Genomic DNA, 16,078 nt, shown 5'->3' with positions numbered 1-16,078 from the left:
GACCGTAAATATACTGCAAATCAAAAACATCACCTATCCAAAGAAGTATGATAAATGTGACGTTAAATCGCATTATAAATCTGCATAGGCAAAGCCAATCTTAAACCCGTTTAGAAGCAACCTGCTCAAAGCTGTCTGTCACCGAGTTTCTGAGGGATCTGCGTCGAGCCACGATGACGGACGGCTTGCAGTCAGACGTCGCCAAGGGACGCTCAGCCTGGCCCGCTCGTCCGTGTGCCGACGCACCGTGACCGTGCATTTGAATCCTGTGCACTGGGACCGACACGGGGATGATTAACGGGACCATGTTGGATTGTTTGCCCCGAGGACCATCTCCCTGTTAAGACACAAAGGAAAACAAAAGTGGATTATACAAAAAGTAGTCACGCATTATTAATTTACGGAGAAGCTCTTAAGGCTCAAATATTTACAAGGCATATATTCTCAAAGTACACAAAAATGTTAAAAATAAATCATATGTAACTAAAACTTCCACTTTCAATATTTTACTGCTTCAACTGATATTGTTTAGATATTCTCTATGAATTACATAATATTACATACGTACAGCGTTATGAAAAAGTATCTGAACTTTTTGGAATTTCTCACATTTCTGCATAAAATTACCACAAATGCGATCTGATCTTTGTCAAAATCACACAGATGAAAAAAACTGTTTGCTTTAACTAAAACCACTCAAGCATTGATAGGTATTCATATTTTAATGAGGATAGTATGCAAACAATGACATAAGGTGGAAAAATAAGAATGTGAACCATCACATTTAATATTTTGTGGCCCCCATTTGGCAGCACTAACTTGAACCAGACGCTTCCTGTAGCAGCAGATCAGTCTGGCACATCAATCAGGACTAATCTTGGCCCATTCTTCTCTACAAAACTGCTGTAGTTCAGTCAGATTCCTGGGATGTCTGGCATGAATCGCAATCGTTAGGTCATGCCACAGCATCTCAATGGGGTTCAAGTCTGGACTTTGACTTGGCCATTCCAGAACGTGTATTTTGTTCTTCTGAAACCATTCTGAAGTGGATTTATTTCTGTGTTTTGGATCATTGTCTTGTTGCAGCATCCATCCTCTTTTTAGCTTCAAGTTTCTGACAGATGGCCTCAGGTTTACCTGCAAAACATCCTGACAAAACTTTTGTTGTCCAGGCCCTGAGGCAGCAAAACAGCCCAAAATCATGATGCTCCCTCCACCATGCTTCTCAGTGGAGATGAGGTTTTGATGTTGGTGAGTTGTTCCATTTTTCCTCCCCACATAACGTTGTGTGTTACTCCCAAACAATTCAACTTTGGTTTCATCAGTCCACAAAATATTTTGCCAAAACTTCTGTGGAGTGTCCAAGTGCTTTTTTGCGAACATTAAACGAGCAACAATGTTTTTTAGGCAGCAGTGGCTTCCTCCGTGGAGTCTTCTCATGAACACCATTCCTGGCCATACTTTTACATACACAGGGTGACCCAAAAAAAAGTTTACACTCAGTTGACTGCTTGTTTAAAAGCCATTGAAACATATCTAAATAGCTTGTCATGCTTAAGTGATTCATTAAGGTCACTCAATGCAGCTGGTAATCTCTCGTCTCTACAATTCCTGTGCTTCTGCTGAAAATGAAGAAAACTTTAGCTGTACCTGAATTGCTGCGTGCCGGTCTGACACCTACTGAGATTGCAGGAAATCTGAGAATATCCAGATGTGCAGTCTACAAAGTTAAAAAGAAGCTGAAAGATACTGGAACAGCCTCACGAAAACCTGGGTCTGGAAGTGCCGATCTGTGCGGACCAAAAAGTTGATTGACAAGGTGATATGTGGCCACCCCAGAGTCCAGATCTCAATCCCCTGGATTATAGCATATGGGCAACTGTGGAGGACAGTGCCTGTAAGAAGCCACAAACTTCTGTGGCAGCCTTGGAGAGGTCCATTGTTAGATCTTGGGAAAAGATGACAGCATCCTACATAAAGAAGACCTGTCAAGCGTTCCGCAGGCGCCTGGAGGCTGTTGTGACACTTAAGGGAGGACACATTGAAAAATAGAGTGTACTGTACATGTTCTTTACAATAATGTATAATTTGTGATTAAATTCTAATTCTAAGTTGAATAAACATGGCATTTAAGTTGTATTATGGCAGTGTAAACTTTTTTTTTGGGTCACCCTGTAGTTAATGTGTGCACATAGATATTGGACTGTGCCAGTGATTTCTGTAAGTCTTTTGCAGACACTCTAGGGTTCTTTTTTACCTCTCTGAGTATTCTGCACTGAACACTTGGTTTCATCTTCGGTGGACGGCCACTCCTTTGGAAAGAAGTAACAGTGCCAATCTCTCTCCATTTGTAGACAACTTCTCTGACTGTCGATTGATGAACATCCAGACTTTTAGACATGGTTTTATATGCTTTCTCAGCTTTATACAAATCAACAATCTTTGATCGCAGGTCTTCAGACAACTCTTTTGACCGGGCCATGACGCAAATCAGACAATGGTTCTCATCAAGACAATTCTTACCAGGTGTGTGTCTTATAGTGGGTAGGGCAGCTTTAAACAACTCATCAGTGATTGGGAACACACCTGACTTAAATTGTTTGGTAAAAATTGGTTTCAATTGCTCTTTAAGTCTCCTTAGGCAGAGGGATCACTTCCTTATTTTTTTCCCCCTTCCATAATTGTTTGCATGCTATCCACATTAAAATATGAAAACCTATCAATGTTTGGGTGGTTACAGTTAAAGCAGACAGTTTTTACATCTATGTGATTTTGACAAATATCATATCACATTTGATGGTGATTTTAGGCAGAAATGTGAGAAATTTCAAAAGGTTCAGGTACCTTTTCATACTACTGCATATGGTAAATTAAAAAAGACATTTTCTTTAAAGCTTTATCTACATCATTACAGTGCTTAACTAGCTAACATTCACCTGTGTACTCACACAAGTAGGTAGTTCTGCTGCCATGCACAGAGAATTTAAGGTTCAGTGTCTTGCCCAAGAATATGTCAATACAACTGTAAAAAAATTATTTTTAAGTAACAAGTGTTGGGGTGTGTGCATTTGTGTGTAACTACTAGTAATTTGTTCTGTTATTATTAACTAACGATCAAAGCTTTATTATTTTAAATCAAAGGACATCAGGAATGGAACCAAAATTAAATGACAACTACTTTTAGAATAATGTTTTATGACTGCATACTGCATACTAGAGCTGGGAATCTCTGGGCACCTAACGATTCGATTACGATTACGATTCAGAGGCTCCGATTCGATTATAAAACGATTATTGATGCACCCCCCTCCTTTTTTTTTTTCTCTCTTTTTTTTTATTTTATTTTATTTTTTTAATGTTTTGTACATTAGTTCCAAAATTGTTCAAAAATACTCTCAGGCTAAACCACACTACTATTTCAGTATCAAGTTAAGATAGAGCAGTAAACAAATATACAAAAATAACATTAAATAAAATACTCCAGTCCCCATTCTGTATCAGCAGCTTTAAACTACATTCAATTAATTTAATGTTGTGAATCAACAGTTAAATTTGTTAAAATTGCTCCCGTTATTCCATAATTTCCCTTTTGTCTACTTTCGACATGTGAAAGTTTTAAAACTATTTTAAAGATAGATTCAAGTCAATATTTTACCAATTTAGGAGTATTTTAGATAAAAAGTTAATTAGGTTTGCTTGGAAGGTTCGCTACAACAGCCTTGCAGGGAAGTGTACTGCTTTAAGATGGCGGCCGTTTATAACGCCCGCATCTAGCTTTTTGTAGATGTGCTGCTAACACTACCAAATCTATATTGTATCTAGTCCTATATAAATGATATCCACCGAAACATTACATGGATGTACTTGTAGCAGCTTTTCGGCAGCAGTCAGGTATGTTGTTGTGTTTTTTTATCTCGTTGCATGAGTTGAGCTAGAGTCGTGAGTTGAGCATTGGCATTACCCGAGGGGCCGGGTAATGGGAAGCATGATGTTTAGCTACTCTTGCTCCGTTCTGTCCCGAAGGCCGCGCGGCGCGCTGAGTGTTTACTTTACTTCGCATATTTCAATAATCGGAATTTGGATGTTTGTGAATCTTTCTCGAATCTTCCACGGCCGAATCGCGAATAATCTAAGAATCGGAAATTTTGCACACCTCTACTGCATACAGTTAAATCTTTCCTCCCAGCTGTCAAACATTCCCACAGATTTAACAGTTTTCAGATTTGTGTTTGCGGTTATAAAGCTTTTGACCTTATTATGAGCGATTAGTCATTTGTATTTTAACTGTTTGCTTGCAGCTGAACTGAACTATGTGAAATGATTGCAGTTGTTAGCAGTCTTACACCAGGCATTTGACCCCTGCACACAAAAACTGCAGCCCCTGGTGATATGTTTTAAGCCACCAAATATAATGCACTGTATTATTTTTTCATTGGACCAAAAAACATCATTGTGCTATTGTCAAGAAAGAAGCAGATCATCTTGGCCACTGTACTGATACCTTAATAGCTCGAACAGAGAAAACAAAAAATATTAACTGCAATTGTGCATTTTGGTGACATACAGTGTAGTGCTGTAACGATTAATGGATTAACTCGAGTATTCGATTAGGAAAAAAAGATTCGAATTAAATTTTGCTGCTTCGGTTATTCGTTCAGTTAAAATGGTGGTTAATGGTTTATTTTGAAAGTGTTTGCATTAGGTTTTATTGATTTGGGTGGATACACTGCCCTCTAGTCTGCCTCATTTCACATGGCTGAATCCAACTGCTCCATGTTAAGATCAACATAAGCTAAGTTTTTGTTTGAGCTAATGTTTTTTTAATGCATTTGTAATTTACTTTATGGGTATATTTAGCCATTTTTGTGGGAATATGTGTCTGAACCATTTGTTAAGAGCATTGAAAAAAAAATAATGCATTTTATAACATTTAAGCTAGCGCACTTTTGCTGTGTAAATTAGACAACTGTTCTTTTGTTGTACATAGATTTTTTTAATACCATTTGAGGCTGAGCTCCGGTATTTTAATTATTCATTCATTCTTATCCGATTACTCGATTATTCGAACTAACTAGTTCATCGATTAATCGACTACTAAAATAATCGAAAGCTGCAGCCCTGATACAGTGTATCACAAAAGTGAGAACACCCCTCGCATTTCTGCAGATATTCAAGTATATGTTTTCATCGGACAACAGTGACAAAATGACACTTTGACACAATGAAAGGTAGTCTGTGTGCAGCTTATATAATAGAATTAATTTATTTTCCCCTCAAAGTAACTCAAAATATAGCCATTAAAATCTAAACCCCTGGCAACAAAAGTGAGTACACCCCCATGAAAAAACGTACATCCCTAATTGCTAAAATTGAGTACTGCTTGTCATTTTCCCTCCAAAATGTCATATGACTCATTACAGGAGTGCTGTCAGCATTGCTGCAGAGATTGAAGAGGTGGGGGGTCAGCCTGTTAGTGCTTAGACCATACGCTTCACTCTACATCAAATTGGCGTGCACGGCTGTCACCCCAGGAGGAAGCCTCTTCTAAAGACGGTACACAAGAAAGCCCGCCCATCTCATCAGACCATAGGACATGGTTCCAATAATCCATGTGCTTTGTTGACATGTCTTCAGCAAAACTGTACAGTCTACAGTACTGAATATATACAATACTGGTATAACTTGGCTGGGCCTGGCTTTCGCCAACAGAATTTTTGGGTGCTGATTTGCAAGATAGTAAAACTACTGACCGTCATCAGCTACTAATGGAAACTAGTTGCAAAACTCCAACACTTCAATTGCATATGTTGCTCTTATGGTGAAGTGGGATCAGCACAGCAACTGTGGGCTGGACCGGCAATGAGAAAGCACTTCGGCACGCACAAGGCAAGAAGGGTGTGCAACTGTTCAGCTTGGTGGCTCGGCCCCTCCCATGGAGTCCTCAATGACTGAGTGAGAGCCTGAGGAATGTGGAGGTGTGCAGACATGCAGCTACCACTGCACACTGGTGTGCAACAGCACAATGACTTGCACTCTCATAAATCGTCTACCTGCACTCAGTCGATCTGAGCGCAGTAAGTTATTATTGTGGTGGCTAAGGGGAGCTGCGAGGGAGTAAAAATACAAGCCGGTGTTCCAAATGCAATGTTGACATGTATTGCTCTAAACCAGGGGTGTCCAAGCTTTTTGTAAAGGGGGCCAGATTTGGTGTGGTAAAAATGTGGGGGGGTCGACCTTGACTGACGTCCTTTACGTAGAACAATATATTTAAGCAAGTTTTAGCAAGCCATTCCGTGTGTCAAATTTGCTTTATTATTTTTTCAAATTAATAATTTCAACAATCCCGCAACTAGCCTTTGTGGCGTTCTCTTTCGACTCTCGGGCTCTTGTGAAATACTGCTCCTGTAAAATTAAACTAGCTTCAAGTTGCTTCAATTTCTCGCTATGTATCTTCCCTGTAATCTTGTCGTGCATGTCAGCGTGTCTTGTTTGGTAATATCACTTCACCTTGAACTCTTTAAAATCAGCGACTGTCTCTTTGCAAATGAGGCAGACACCGTTGTTGCGTATTTTAGTGAATAAATAGTCCAATTTCCACCTATCCTTGAAGGGTCGGCCGTCGCAGTCAACTTTCTTTTCTTTGCTGATTGTCGCCATTTTAGAAAATTGGGAGTACAGTGTCACACGGGGTAATGTTGCTCAGAGTGCTGCTGCCTTTTAGTGGGTAAATGAGGAGCAGCATTTAGTGTGTAAGCTACTTCATATGCTGGTAGCAGTACTGCTGACCATTATATTAAGTCTGTGTGCAAGCCAGACGTTATTGATTTTATGACCAAGGCTGGGGGCCGGATGAAATTTGACCAAGGGCCGCATTTGGCCCCCGGGCCGGACTTTGGACATGTCTGCTCTAAACCCTCACTTACTAAACAATGGAATTAGACATTAAAGTAAGCTACACCTTTGCAAACTATGCATGAGCATAATAAAAAATGAATTGATCATGATAAAGTGAAATGTGTGCAACTGATGAATGATTATGATCTCATTTTGATGTAATTGAGTCAAAATGACTTAATGACGCAAGAACCAATAAGTAATATTTAATATGAAATCCTTTGAGTTGTGCTTTAAACTTGCAATTAGGCATGTGCCGGTTACCGGTTTGTCATACCGTCCCTAAGGTATTAGCTATTTTTATGTCCCGAAAATGCAAGGCTCACCCCCTCAAGTTGTTGCTCACTGTCAGTGAGTCAGCTGTGCTGCACGTTGGCTGGAGGACGTGAAACACCTAGACTTTACCCCCATCGAAGAAAACGAAGTCGCTTGTATGAGATTACCAACATGTAAAACATGTTTGCGGGGGGTGGCTACCAGAGAAGGCAATATCTCCAATATGATATCGCATTTATTGAAAATTAAAGGTTACTAAATGCCATCATGAACGTTTGTCTCCCACTATCTATGACAGTTTATTAGCATGCCAATTTAATTTTATTTAGAATATTTCATTTATTTTTAGTTATCGTTTTATTTATTTAAATTAAAATTATACTTATTCAGTATTACAATTTGCTCGTTTGTTGTCTTAAAAAATAAAAATCTTGTTCAATTTTTTTTTTTGGGGGGGGGGGGCCTAGCAATCTCAAAATTAAACATTTTAGATCTGTAATTGCAAAACCGCGATATTTTTGCTTAAGGTTATCATACCGTCATAATCTCATACCGGTACATGCCTACTTGCAATGTTGTAATTTCTGTGGTTCCAAAAATGAGATAAATTGAAAATTGTTAAATAAGTGGACAAAGTGTCTTCAGGTAAAGACACTGTAAAACTGAATAACTTTGTTTATAATATTTAAACATATACAGTATATGTATATATTCTGATTATATGTTCAGTATATTTGGTATGAAATATAGACTAGCATACAGTATAGCATGCAATTACTAAAAATGCCCTTATGATAATGTGTACTACTGTATACCATATTGGATTCTCATTATTATTAAATATTTAAATGTGATTATATTTATATAAATACTTTAATCAATTAATATAAATGATGCAAATCACCACCTTCAAACTGCATTTTAATGTTGAGTCTTTGCAAAGGTTTTTACATTTTTTATATTGGATGTTGTCGTTATATGAGACATTAGATTGCGCAAGTGTACCTAAAATTGTGGTAAGTTTAACAATGAGCACAATCACAGTGCTTGGGGATCGCATGAATGCATGTACACGGCAAACGCAAAATTCAAAGTAAATAAAGCCAAGAAAGTGTTGAAAGAGTTGGAGGAAGTTGAACAGTGAAATAGGGAGTTCTTCCTCTTTAAAAGGGCAGATTGCATTACACAGTAACTGCGAGGAGTGCAAACTTGCATTGCTTGCAAGCGGGTTATTAACCCTGGACTCGTCTCGGTCACGGGCCTCATCTCAATTGTGTTTCCTTCAGAGGACCATTTTGTCTGCCAACCCATGCAAATGTATGATAGCTTTGTATTATTACATATACACAGCATATTAAATGATACTCAGGACTCCCAAAGTTTGTTTTTTTTCCATTGTTAAAGGGGACACTGCAGTCCCTCGCCTGAAATTGTAAGGTCACAAGTACAGATTTTAGGGGTGCACAATGTAAATGGTCTCGCCATGTAAATAGTTAAATTTTCAACTCATTTTAAGAATAGTACTGATAAAAAACAGCCCTTTTTCATCTCATTCATGCATAGGCATGTGTCTGTATGAGACGGTATGATAACCTTAAGCAAAAATATCACGGTTTCACAGAATCACAATTACAGCTCTAGAATGTGTTACCTTGAGACTTTTTTTCCATTGAACAGGATTTTTATTTTTCAAAACATATTAGCAAATTTGAACATAAGTAAAATGTTAAATTTTAAATACATTTAAAAATATATATAAATAACTGTAGTATTCTAAATAAAATTAAATGACAGTGTTTACTAACCTTTAATTTTGGATAAATGCAAAATCATATTGGAGGTATTGCCTCCTCGGCAGCCATCCACTGCAAACATGTTTTACATGTCGGTTGGGCCCCCTCTAAGCCGCGGCCGTCTTGAACTTTTCTGTAGCCAAAGTATTCATACCAGCGATTTCGTTTTCCTCAATAGGGGAAAAAAGTTCAGGAGTTTCACCTCCTCCAGCCATCATGTAGCACAGCTGACTCACTGACACTGAGCAACAACCGGTGGTGGAGGGTTGAGCCTTACAGCCGCAAGAGAGGGATTTCTCCATGCATTTTTGGGACATACTGTACCTTAGGGACGGTATGTCGGACAATTTTGCGGTTTTGAAACCTTGACGTTTTTATACCACAGTATAAACCACCTTGAAACCGGTAATCCGCACATGCCTATTTATGCATTACTACCAAGAATTTGGGCTGAGGTGTAGAGCGCGTTTTCAGCCACAACAAAAAAAACAAACCCAAAAAATCAATCATGTTTAAAAAAAAATAATAAAATCATAAAAAATATTGGTTGCACAGGCACAAGAAAATGAAAAATTTACTTGCACCATCTCAATTTATAAGGAAAAATGCTCCAATTTAAGAGCAAGTTGGAGACCCGATACATTTTTTTAATCATCGTGATACTTAGTTGTGAAATTAGACGCCAGTAAAAATGTTCTGTCCTACAACTAATCCACTTCAAAAGAGGATTTGGTATCCGAAAATGCTCAAAACATAGTGAGAAACATGAAGTCGATGCATACGATTCGCTTTCGCGGGCCACACAAAATTATGTGGCGGCCGGACCCTGTGACTTAATTTTGACATTACTTAGTAATGTGCATATTTTTGGAATGAGACAATAACGTAGGAGTAAGGGTGATAAACTATGAATTAAAAAAACAGACTTAATAAAGGATTTGGAACCTCAGTTTTGCCAGCAGATATGGATTCCGGCATGGAGGGCATTTCCGACGCCTTCTGAGCCAGAGTCTCCAAGTTAATCTCCTTGGATGCCCTTCTTTTCCTCCGGGTGCTCTGGATGACTCCCCCTGTCACAGCCTGGTTGTCCTCTCCTCTTGCAGTCTGCGCCCCTGATAATCCATTCTGGGAGGTTTCTTTTGGAGCTTGAGCCCAAAAATTTGCAGAGGGTGGCACTAACGGGGATTGACCGTCTCTGGAAAGGCGTCGCGAGCGTCTAGGGGCAGCAGGCGCTGCATCAACTGGTTCTGATGTGTATGGCTCAAGTTGGATATCCTTTGACGTCTCTGCTATCGGCACCGCTTCCTTTTGGGACGTGGTGTCAGGTAGACAAGGTTCAGAAGGCTGGTAGCTAATGAAATTAGGAGCTTGTGTGCCTTGATGGGGGACATTTTGTGCTTGCTGCTGCATTTTGTGCATTTGTTGCTGTCGCTCGTGTAGTTGTTGTTGGTGGTGGTACTGCTGCTGCATATGCTGTATTTGTTGTTGTTGTATTTGCTGCTGCTGTTGCTGAAGTTGCTGCTGCAGTTGTAGTTGATGTTGTTTCTGCAACTGCTGCTGTTGTAACTGTTGCTGCTGCATGTGGTGAAGCAGCTGTTGCTGTTGGGTTTTGGGCTGCTCGCTGTAGGGCAAGCCCTGCATTCCCTTGTTGCTCGGGAATACAGAGTAGTATCCCTGTGGGAACTGCTGCTTGTTGAATGTGGTTTGGAAGGGCTGCAGCATGGCGCCCTGAACGTTGTGAGGGGGGACGTGGGCCGCACCCTGTAGCTCCATGCCTTTGTGCTGAAATGTTTGTAGTTGGGCCTGGTGCATGGCATGCTGCTCCCACTCGAGCCCCCTGCTCTGAGATGAAGCACGGGGGGTTTCTCTGTAAACCTGCTGATTTTCAGCACTCATCTGAAGAGGATCATGGACTTCCTTGTGGAACGTCATCTGACCGCGAACATTCACGGCGCCCATATAAGCCCCAAAGTTCTGACCCCACCCCGGCACAGGTGCTTCCTGAGGCCAGCCGGGTGCTTGTGAGGGCTCCTGGTGCACCCACTTAACCGGGGCGACCTGTTGGTAAGGCGGTAGAACCTGAGGTCCTTTCTCTGGGTTGTAAACCCCAGAACTTCCAGCAGTATCACTCTGACTGGACTCCAAAGACTGAGGTCCCAGTCCATAATAAACCTCCCCTGAATTCTGCAAAGGCTCTTTCATAGCCGCCACTGCCCGATGATTGCTGTTTTTGTCAGAACTCATTTGAGGAGGAAGGCTCATGGCGCAGAGATCTTGACGTCCTGGTCTTGTAGTGTGCTTTGACTTCCTGCGGTTTCCTTTTGTACACAGCTAGCATGTGGAATGAAACAGCAATCCGAAAGGAAATGTAGAATCACAGTTGAAGTTTGATGCCTGTTCTTCACATCCTCTTTGCTGCGCAGCACCTTTTAAAAAAAGAAAAGTTTTATTTGAATCTGGATGAAACAGGCAAAAAGACAGACATAAAGGTCAAAGTGCATGCAGGCTTAAAACTCAACAATCAAAATAATATGTCATGTTTATGTCCAGCTTAAAGATAGTTGTTGCTGTGTTTATCCAGTCGACAGCAACAAAAAGGCCCTTGGACAGCATTGTTGCTATTTGGCCTAACTAGAAATACAGGAAATGAACGTGATCGTGCAATCGAGCTTATAGCCGCTGGTGGCTGTTGAAAAGCTGCAATAAGGAAGCATTGGAAGCACTGGGGCGATTATGCAACACAACCACTCAATGTATAATGTAATACCTTCTGAATGACAGTTGCTTTTCCGTTGCCGGCTCCGCAGAGTCCCTTTGGTTGCGATCAAAGTCATGCAGATCCATGAAGGGATTGTGCGCCACAAATGTCATAACTCTCTCTCCCTCTTAACTTTCACCCCGAGTTTCCAAGCGCACAAATATGGCGAGCAGGCGAGTCTGCACTAGTGTAATCATGGAAACCGAGGCTGCGCTGCAACCGCTTGTTCACGCCGCAGTTACAATGTTCCACATTCTATCCGAGAAATCGTGCTTTTCCTGGAAAACACGTCCGCAACTTTTCTCTTCCCGCTTGGCCGACTTTTTAGTCTCGCGCAGTGACGGCGTGTGGAAACGCTGCGATTTCCGCACATCGGAACGTCATGCGGTTGAAGTGCGCCGATGACCGAAAGTCGCGTAACATCACGCAGAAAAGTGTGCAATCGCACAGAAAGCGGCGCAAAAAAATTAACACGAACGCTACACAGCGCCTCACCCACGAACAGAATAGATCAGAGCTTATCCTGTTTTCCAACCTGCTGCCTTGGCCCCGCCCACAACAGCATCCGTGTACGCTTGTTTTGTTGATCGGTGCAGCCCGAGGCGGACTGAACATCGAAAACAATACTGGTATTCAAGGGCATAGGTTTGTTCTCAACATTGGTAGGGACGACATAACAGCATAACCTGCATGTACACTTTTTGCTGGAGACGGGACATTAAAAAAACCAAACAGATTGGTTAAACAGGGGTCAGGGCTACATTTCTCACCAATATGAACCGAACTAAATAATAGCTAAACAATTAATGCAAAATAAATCTGTATTGGCTTATACGAACTTTCACACTTGCTGTGAACTGGAATAAGTTTATCACTGCCATCCCACCCTCTTCAACGGATTGGACGTCAATGGCCATCTGTGGCAACCAATGAGTTCATTTTAGGGCTTTTCAAGTCATTTCCTGTTGGTTTTCAGCCATTTCCTTTGCCTTTTGGGGCATTTACGGTTCACTTCCTGTCAATTATCAGTCACTTCCTGTTGATTTTAGGGCATTTACGGGTCACATCCTGTTTATTTTGGAAGTACTGGACAATTTCGCGTCATTTCCTATTGATTTTCGGTCACTTCTTTTAACATTAACGGTAGAAAACATACAGGAGGATATTTCTCTCAAAGCAGCTTTCTCCTCGAGTTAAAAGAATTAACACAGATTAATGTCACGCTAACTCTGATGCAGGTCGGATTTTCAGTGGCAAAATTTGTGGTGTGTTCCTCACCTTCACAACATTGATGTCTTTTTACATTTCTTACAGTGGCTGCTGCTGGCGGGAGGAAAAAATCTAATATCCCTCGTCTTCGAAGGGGAAGGAGGGGTCATCAGTCAATCAAGCAAACGTTTGAGGGAAAAAATGGACTGGCACATTCAGCAAGTGAAAAGTCTGAACATAATGAAAGTACTGTAATTAACTTAATAATGGTAGGGTCATTTCTAGCCTTACAACATATGGGTAGACAATCTAAAATACCTATATAACTGAAGTCATTATATGACGCAATTAAAGTTGCTTAAAAGTTGGTGGGAACAATTTGTGCATCCTGAAAAGTTGGTAGTGTTATGTCCCTACCATCCCTATGCAAACCTACGCCCTTGCTGGTATTATTATGGATTGCAAACAAATTCCCTTTTTGTCCCAAACAACTATTTTACATTAGAAAATCTCACAAAGTATGAATACAGTACTGAATCCCGCCATGGATGACCCACGATTGTGACCCTGGTTACGAATACGCTGTTGTATGACCGGCAACAGGTGAATATGCATTTATAATCTGATTATCATTTAAAACAAGGGCGTCAGTTTGCATAGGGACGGTAGGGACACAAAACTACCAACTTTTCAGGATGTTCAAATTGTCCCCACCAACTTTTAGGCAACCTTATTTGCATGATGTAATGAGTTCATTTATATAGGTAATTTAGATTGTCTTCCCATAACTTGTAAGGATAGAATTGACCCTACCATTATTAAATGAGTTACTTTCATTATGTACAGACTTACATTTAACCCCTTTTCACTTGCTGAATGTGCCAGTCCCTTTTTTCCCCCTCAAACGCACGTTTAATTGGCTGATGACTAGAACCCCCACATTCACACAATATTGGCAGAAATACATGTCGACATGCCGCCTTCTCCGCCCCCTTTGAAGAGGAGGGATATTAGAAGTTTTTTTTTTTTTTTTTTTCTGGCTAGCAGCAGCAGCCACTGTAAGTAATGTAAAAAGACATAATTGTTGTGGAGGTGGGGAACACACCACTAATTTTGCTACTGAAAGTCCGACCTGCCATAGAGTTAGCATAACATTAAACTGTGTGAACTTGCTAACCTGTAAAACTCGCGTAGAAAGCTGCATAAAGGTGTCTTTCTGTACGTTTTCTATGTTTTATTAATTCAACTGTGCATTTTGTGCATTTTTACCCTAATTAAAATGTATGTATTTTCTACAACATTTTGAAAAATATTTTTATTTGCAGCCTTTGTCCCCCCCCCCCCCCAAAAAATAAAAACAAAAACAACCACTGTAAATTTCCTTTATATGGAGCAAGCATTTTGACAAATAACTTTTTCCCTTGAAAAAAACTTTTTTCAGTTTTTACGTAGGAACTAGCTATTTCTGAGAAATATACCCAATCGGTTTGGTTTAATTAATGTCCTGTCCCAATCAAAAAGTGTACATGCAGGTTATGCTGTTATATCGTCCCTACCAATGTTGAGAACAAACCCACGCCCTTGATTTAAAATATTGCTGGCATAGATAGATGAGGGGGGAAAATATTTTTATTTGATAAGTAAATATCATGCAAATTGGGTGTAATTTAACAATAGAATCTATGAATAAAAAATTGTCGTACATACATATATTTATTTAATCGAGTATTTTTTTTTTTTTACTAATGAAATAGGATTTGGATTTTTTTTTTTTAACTATTGTTTGGTTGAGTAAAAAAATGTTTTAAATAAAAAAATATATATAAGTCCCCTTTAGATACATTCAATACACTTTATTTAATTACATCTTTAGTGAATGGATTGTAATTAAAAGAAAAAAAGCTGAAAGTCACAGCAATGATAAATAGTAATACAAATTATTTTATTTACACACTTTAAAACATTTTCTAAATCTTGCTTAAGAATGACCTGGCACTTCTTTTTCTATTTCAAATGAATAAATAATGACGTTCACTTATTCTTGCAGTAATTACATCTCAGATTTATGTTTTACGTGGTTTCAGCAAAGAGAACAATGGTTGCAATCAAAAATATAATCAAATAATTGAACATCCGTTGTGCAAAATGACACGACAATACAGTGATCCCTCGCTACTTTGCGCTTCAAACTTCGCACCCTCATATCGCAGCTTTTTTTCAATTAAAAATTAGATAAATAAATCAAGGGCATAGGTTTGCATAGGGACAGTAGAGACATAACACTAACAACTTTTCAGGATGCCAAAATAGTCCCCACCAACTTTTAGGCAACCCAAGTCTATGAGCAACCTTATTTGCATTATATAATGAGTTCAGTTATATAGGGAATTTAGACTGTCTTCCCATATGTTGTAAGGATAGAATTGACCCTACCATTATTAAGTGAATTATTTTCATGTTTATGTTTGCCAATAAAAACCAGACATTTATTCTGGAAGTTTTCAAAATGTTTCTTTAGTAGTTTTTGAAAACAAAGGTTTGAATCGAACAGTGATCACCTGAACCAAAGCACGTAAAAGTTATTATCAGACGATACGGATTTATTTTGCATTGATCATTTAGCCTATCAATTAAATAGGTTCATATTTATGAGAAATGTGGCCGTTTGCCCCATTCATCCAAACAGTTTGATCTTATTAATGTCCCGTCCCCAGCTAAAAGTGTTCATGATTATGCTGTTATATCGTCCCTACCAATGTTGAGACCAAACCTACGCCCTTGAAATAAATAAATAAAGTATTTTATTTTAAAATGTTTGGTATATGCATGTGTACATGTACAAATCATTGTTTTCTTTTATATATAAATTGCATTTTATGATAACTATTACATTTGCAGTGCTTAAAAAATATTTATAAAAATGTACATATACATGTTTTGTTTTTTTTATTATTAATATTATACTTTGGGGGAGCATGTCTTATCGGATTTTTTTTTTATTTTCACGGGGTTGGGGATGCGGGCCCCATTAATGGCGAAAAATGAGGGATCACTGTTTTAACGAGGGATCACTGTTTTACAATTTAAGAGAAAAATGTGTCATTTGTATAAATCCAGTGGGCTGTTATAAAACAAGTTTCACCTAATT

At 39.3% G+C, this 16,078-nt stretch overlaps 1 protein-coding gene across 2 annotated transcripts in view; it reads right to left on the bottom strand.

Moving 5' to 3' along the window:
• Window positions 1-12,264, bottom strand: part of mideasa (mitotic deacetylase associated SANT domain protein a) — a 28,576-nt gene extending 16,312 nt beyond the window's left edge. The window contains exons 1-3 of one of the 2 annotated variants that reach the window (XM_057823131.1): window positions 11,731-12,264; window positions 9,909-11,389; window positions 122-337 (exon numbers count right to left, since the gene is read on the bottom strand). In XM_057823131.1, coding sequence (XP_057679114.1) covers window positions 122-337; window positions 9,909-11,225 — 1,533 coding nt within the window. In that variant the 5' untranslated portion in view covers window positions 11,226-11,389; window positions 11,731-12,264. The remainder of the gene's footprint in view (window positions 1-121; window positions 338-9,908; window positions 11,390-11,730) is intronic. The other variant, XM_057823132.1, reaches the window with a different exon arrangement.
• Between the last annotated feature and the right edge of the window lie 3,814 nt (window positions 12,265-16,078).

The sequence above is a fragment of the Corythoichthys intestinalis genome, chromosome 19 (genome assembly GCF_030265065.1).
Source record: "Corythoichthys intestinalis isolate RoL2023-P3 chromosome 19, ASM3026506v1, whole genome shotgun sequence".
NCBI lineage: Eukaryota > Metazoa > Chordata > Actinopteri > Syngnathiformes > Syngnathidae > Corythoichthys > Corythoichthys intestinalis.
Note: the sequence above shows the minus strand (reverse complement) of the source record. Positions and strands in the feature narration are given on the sequence as shown.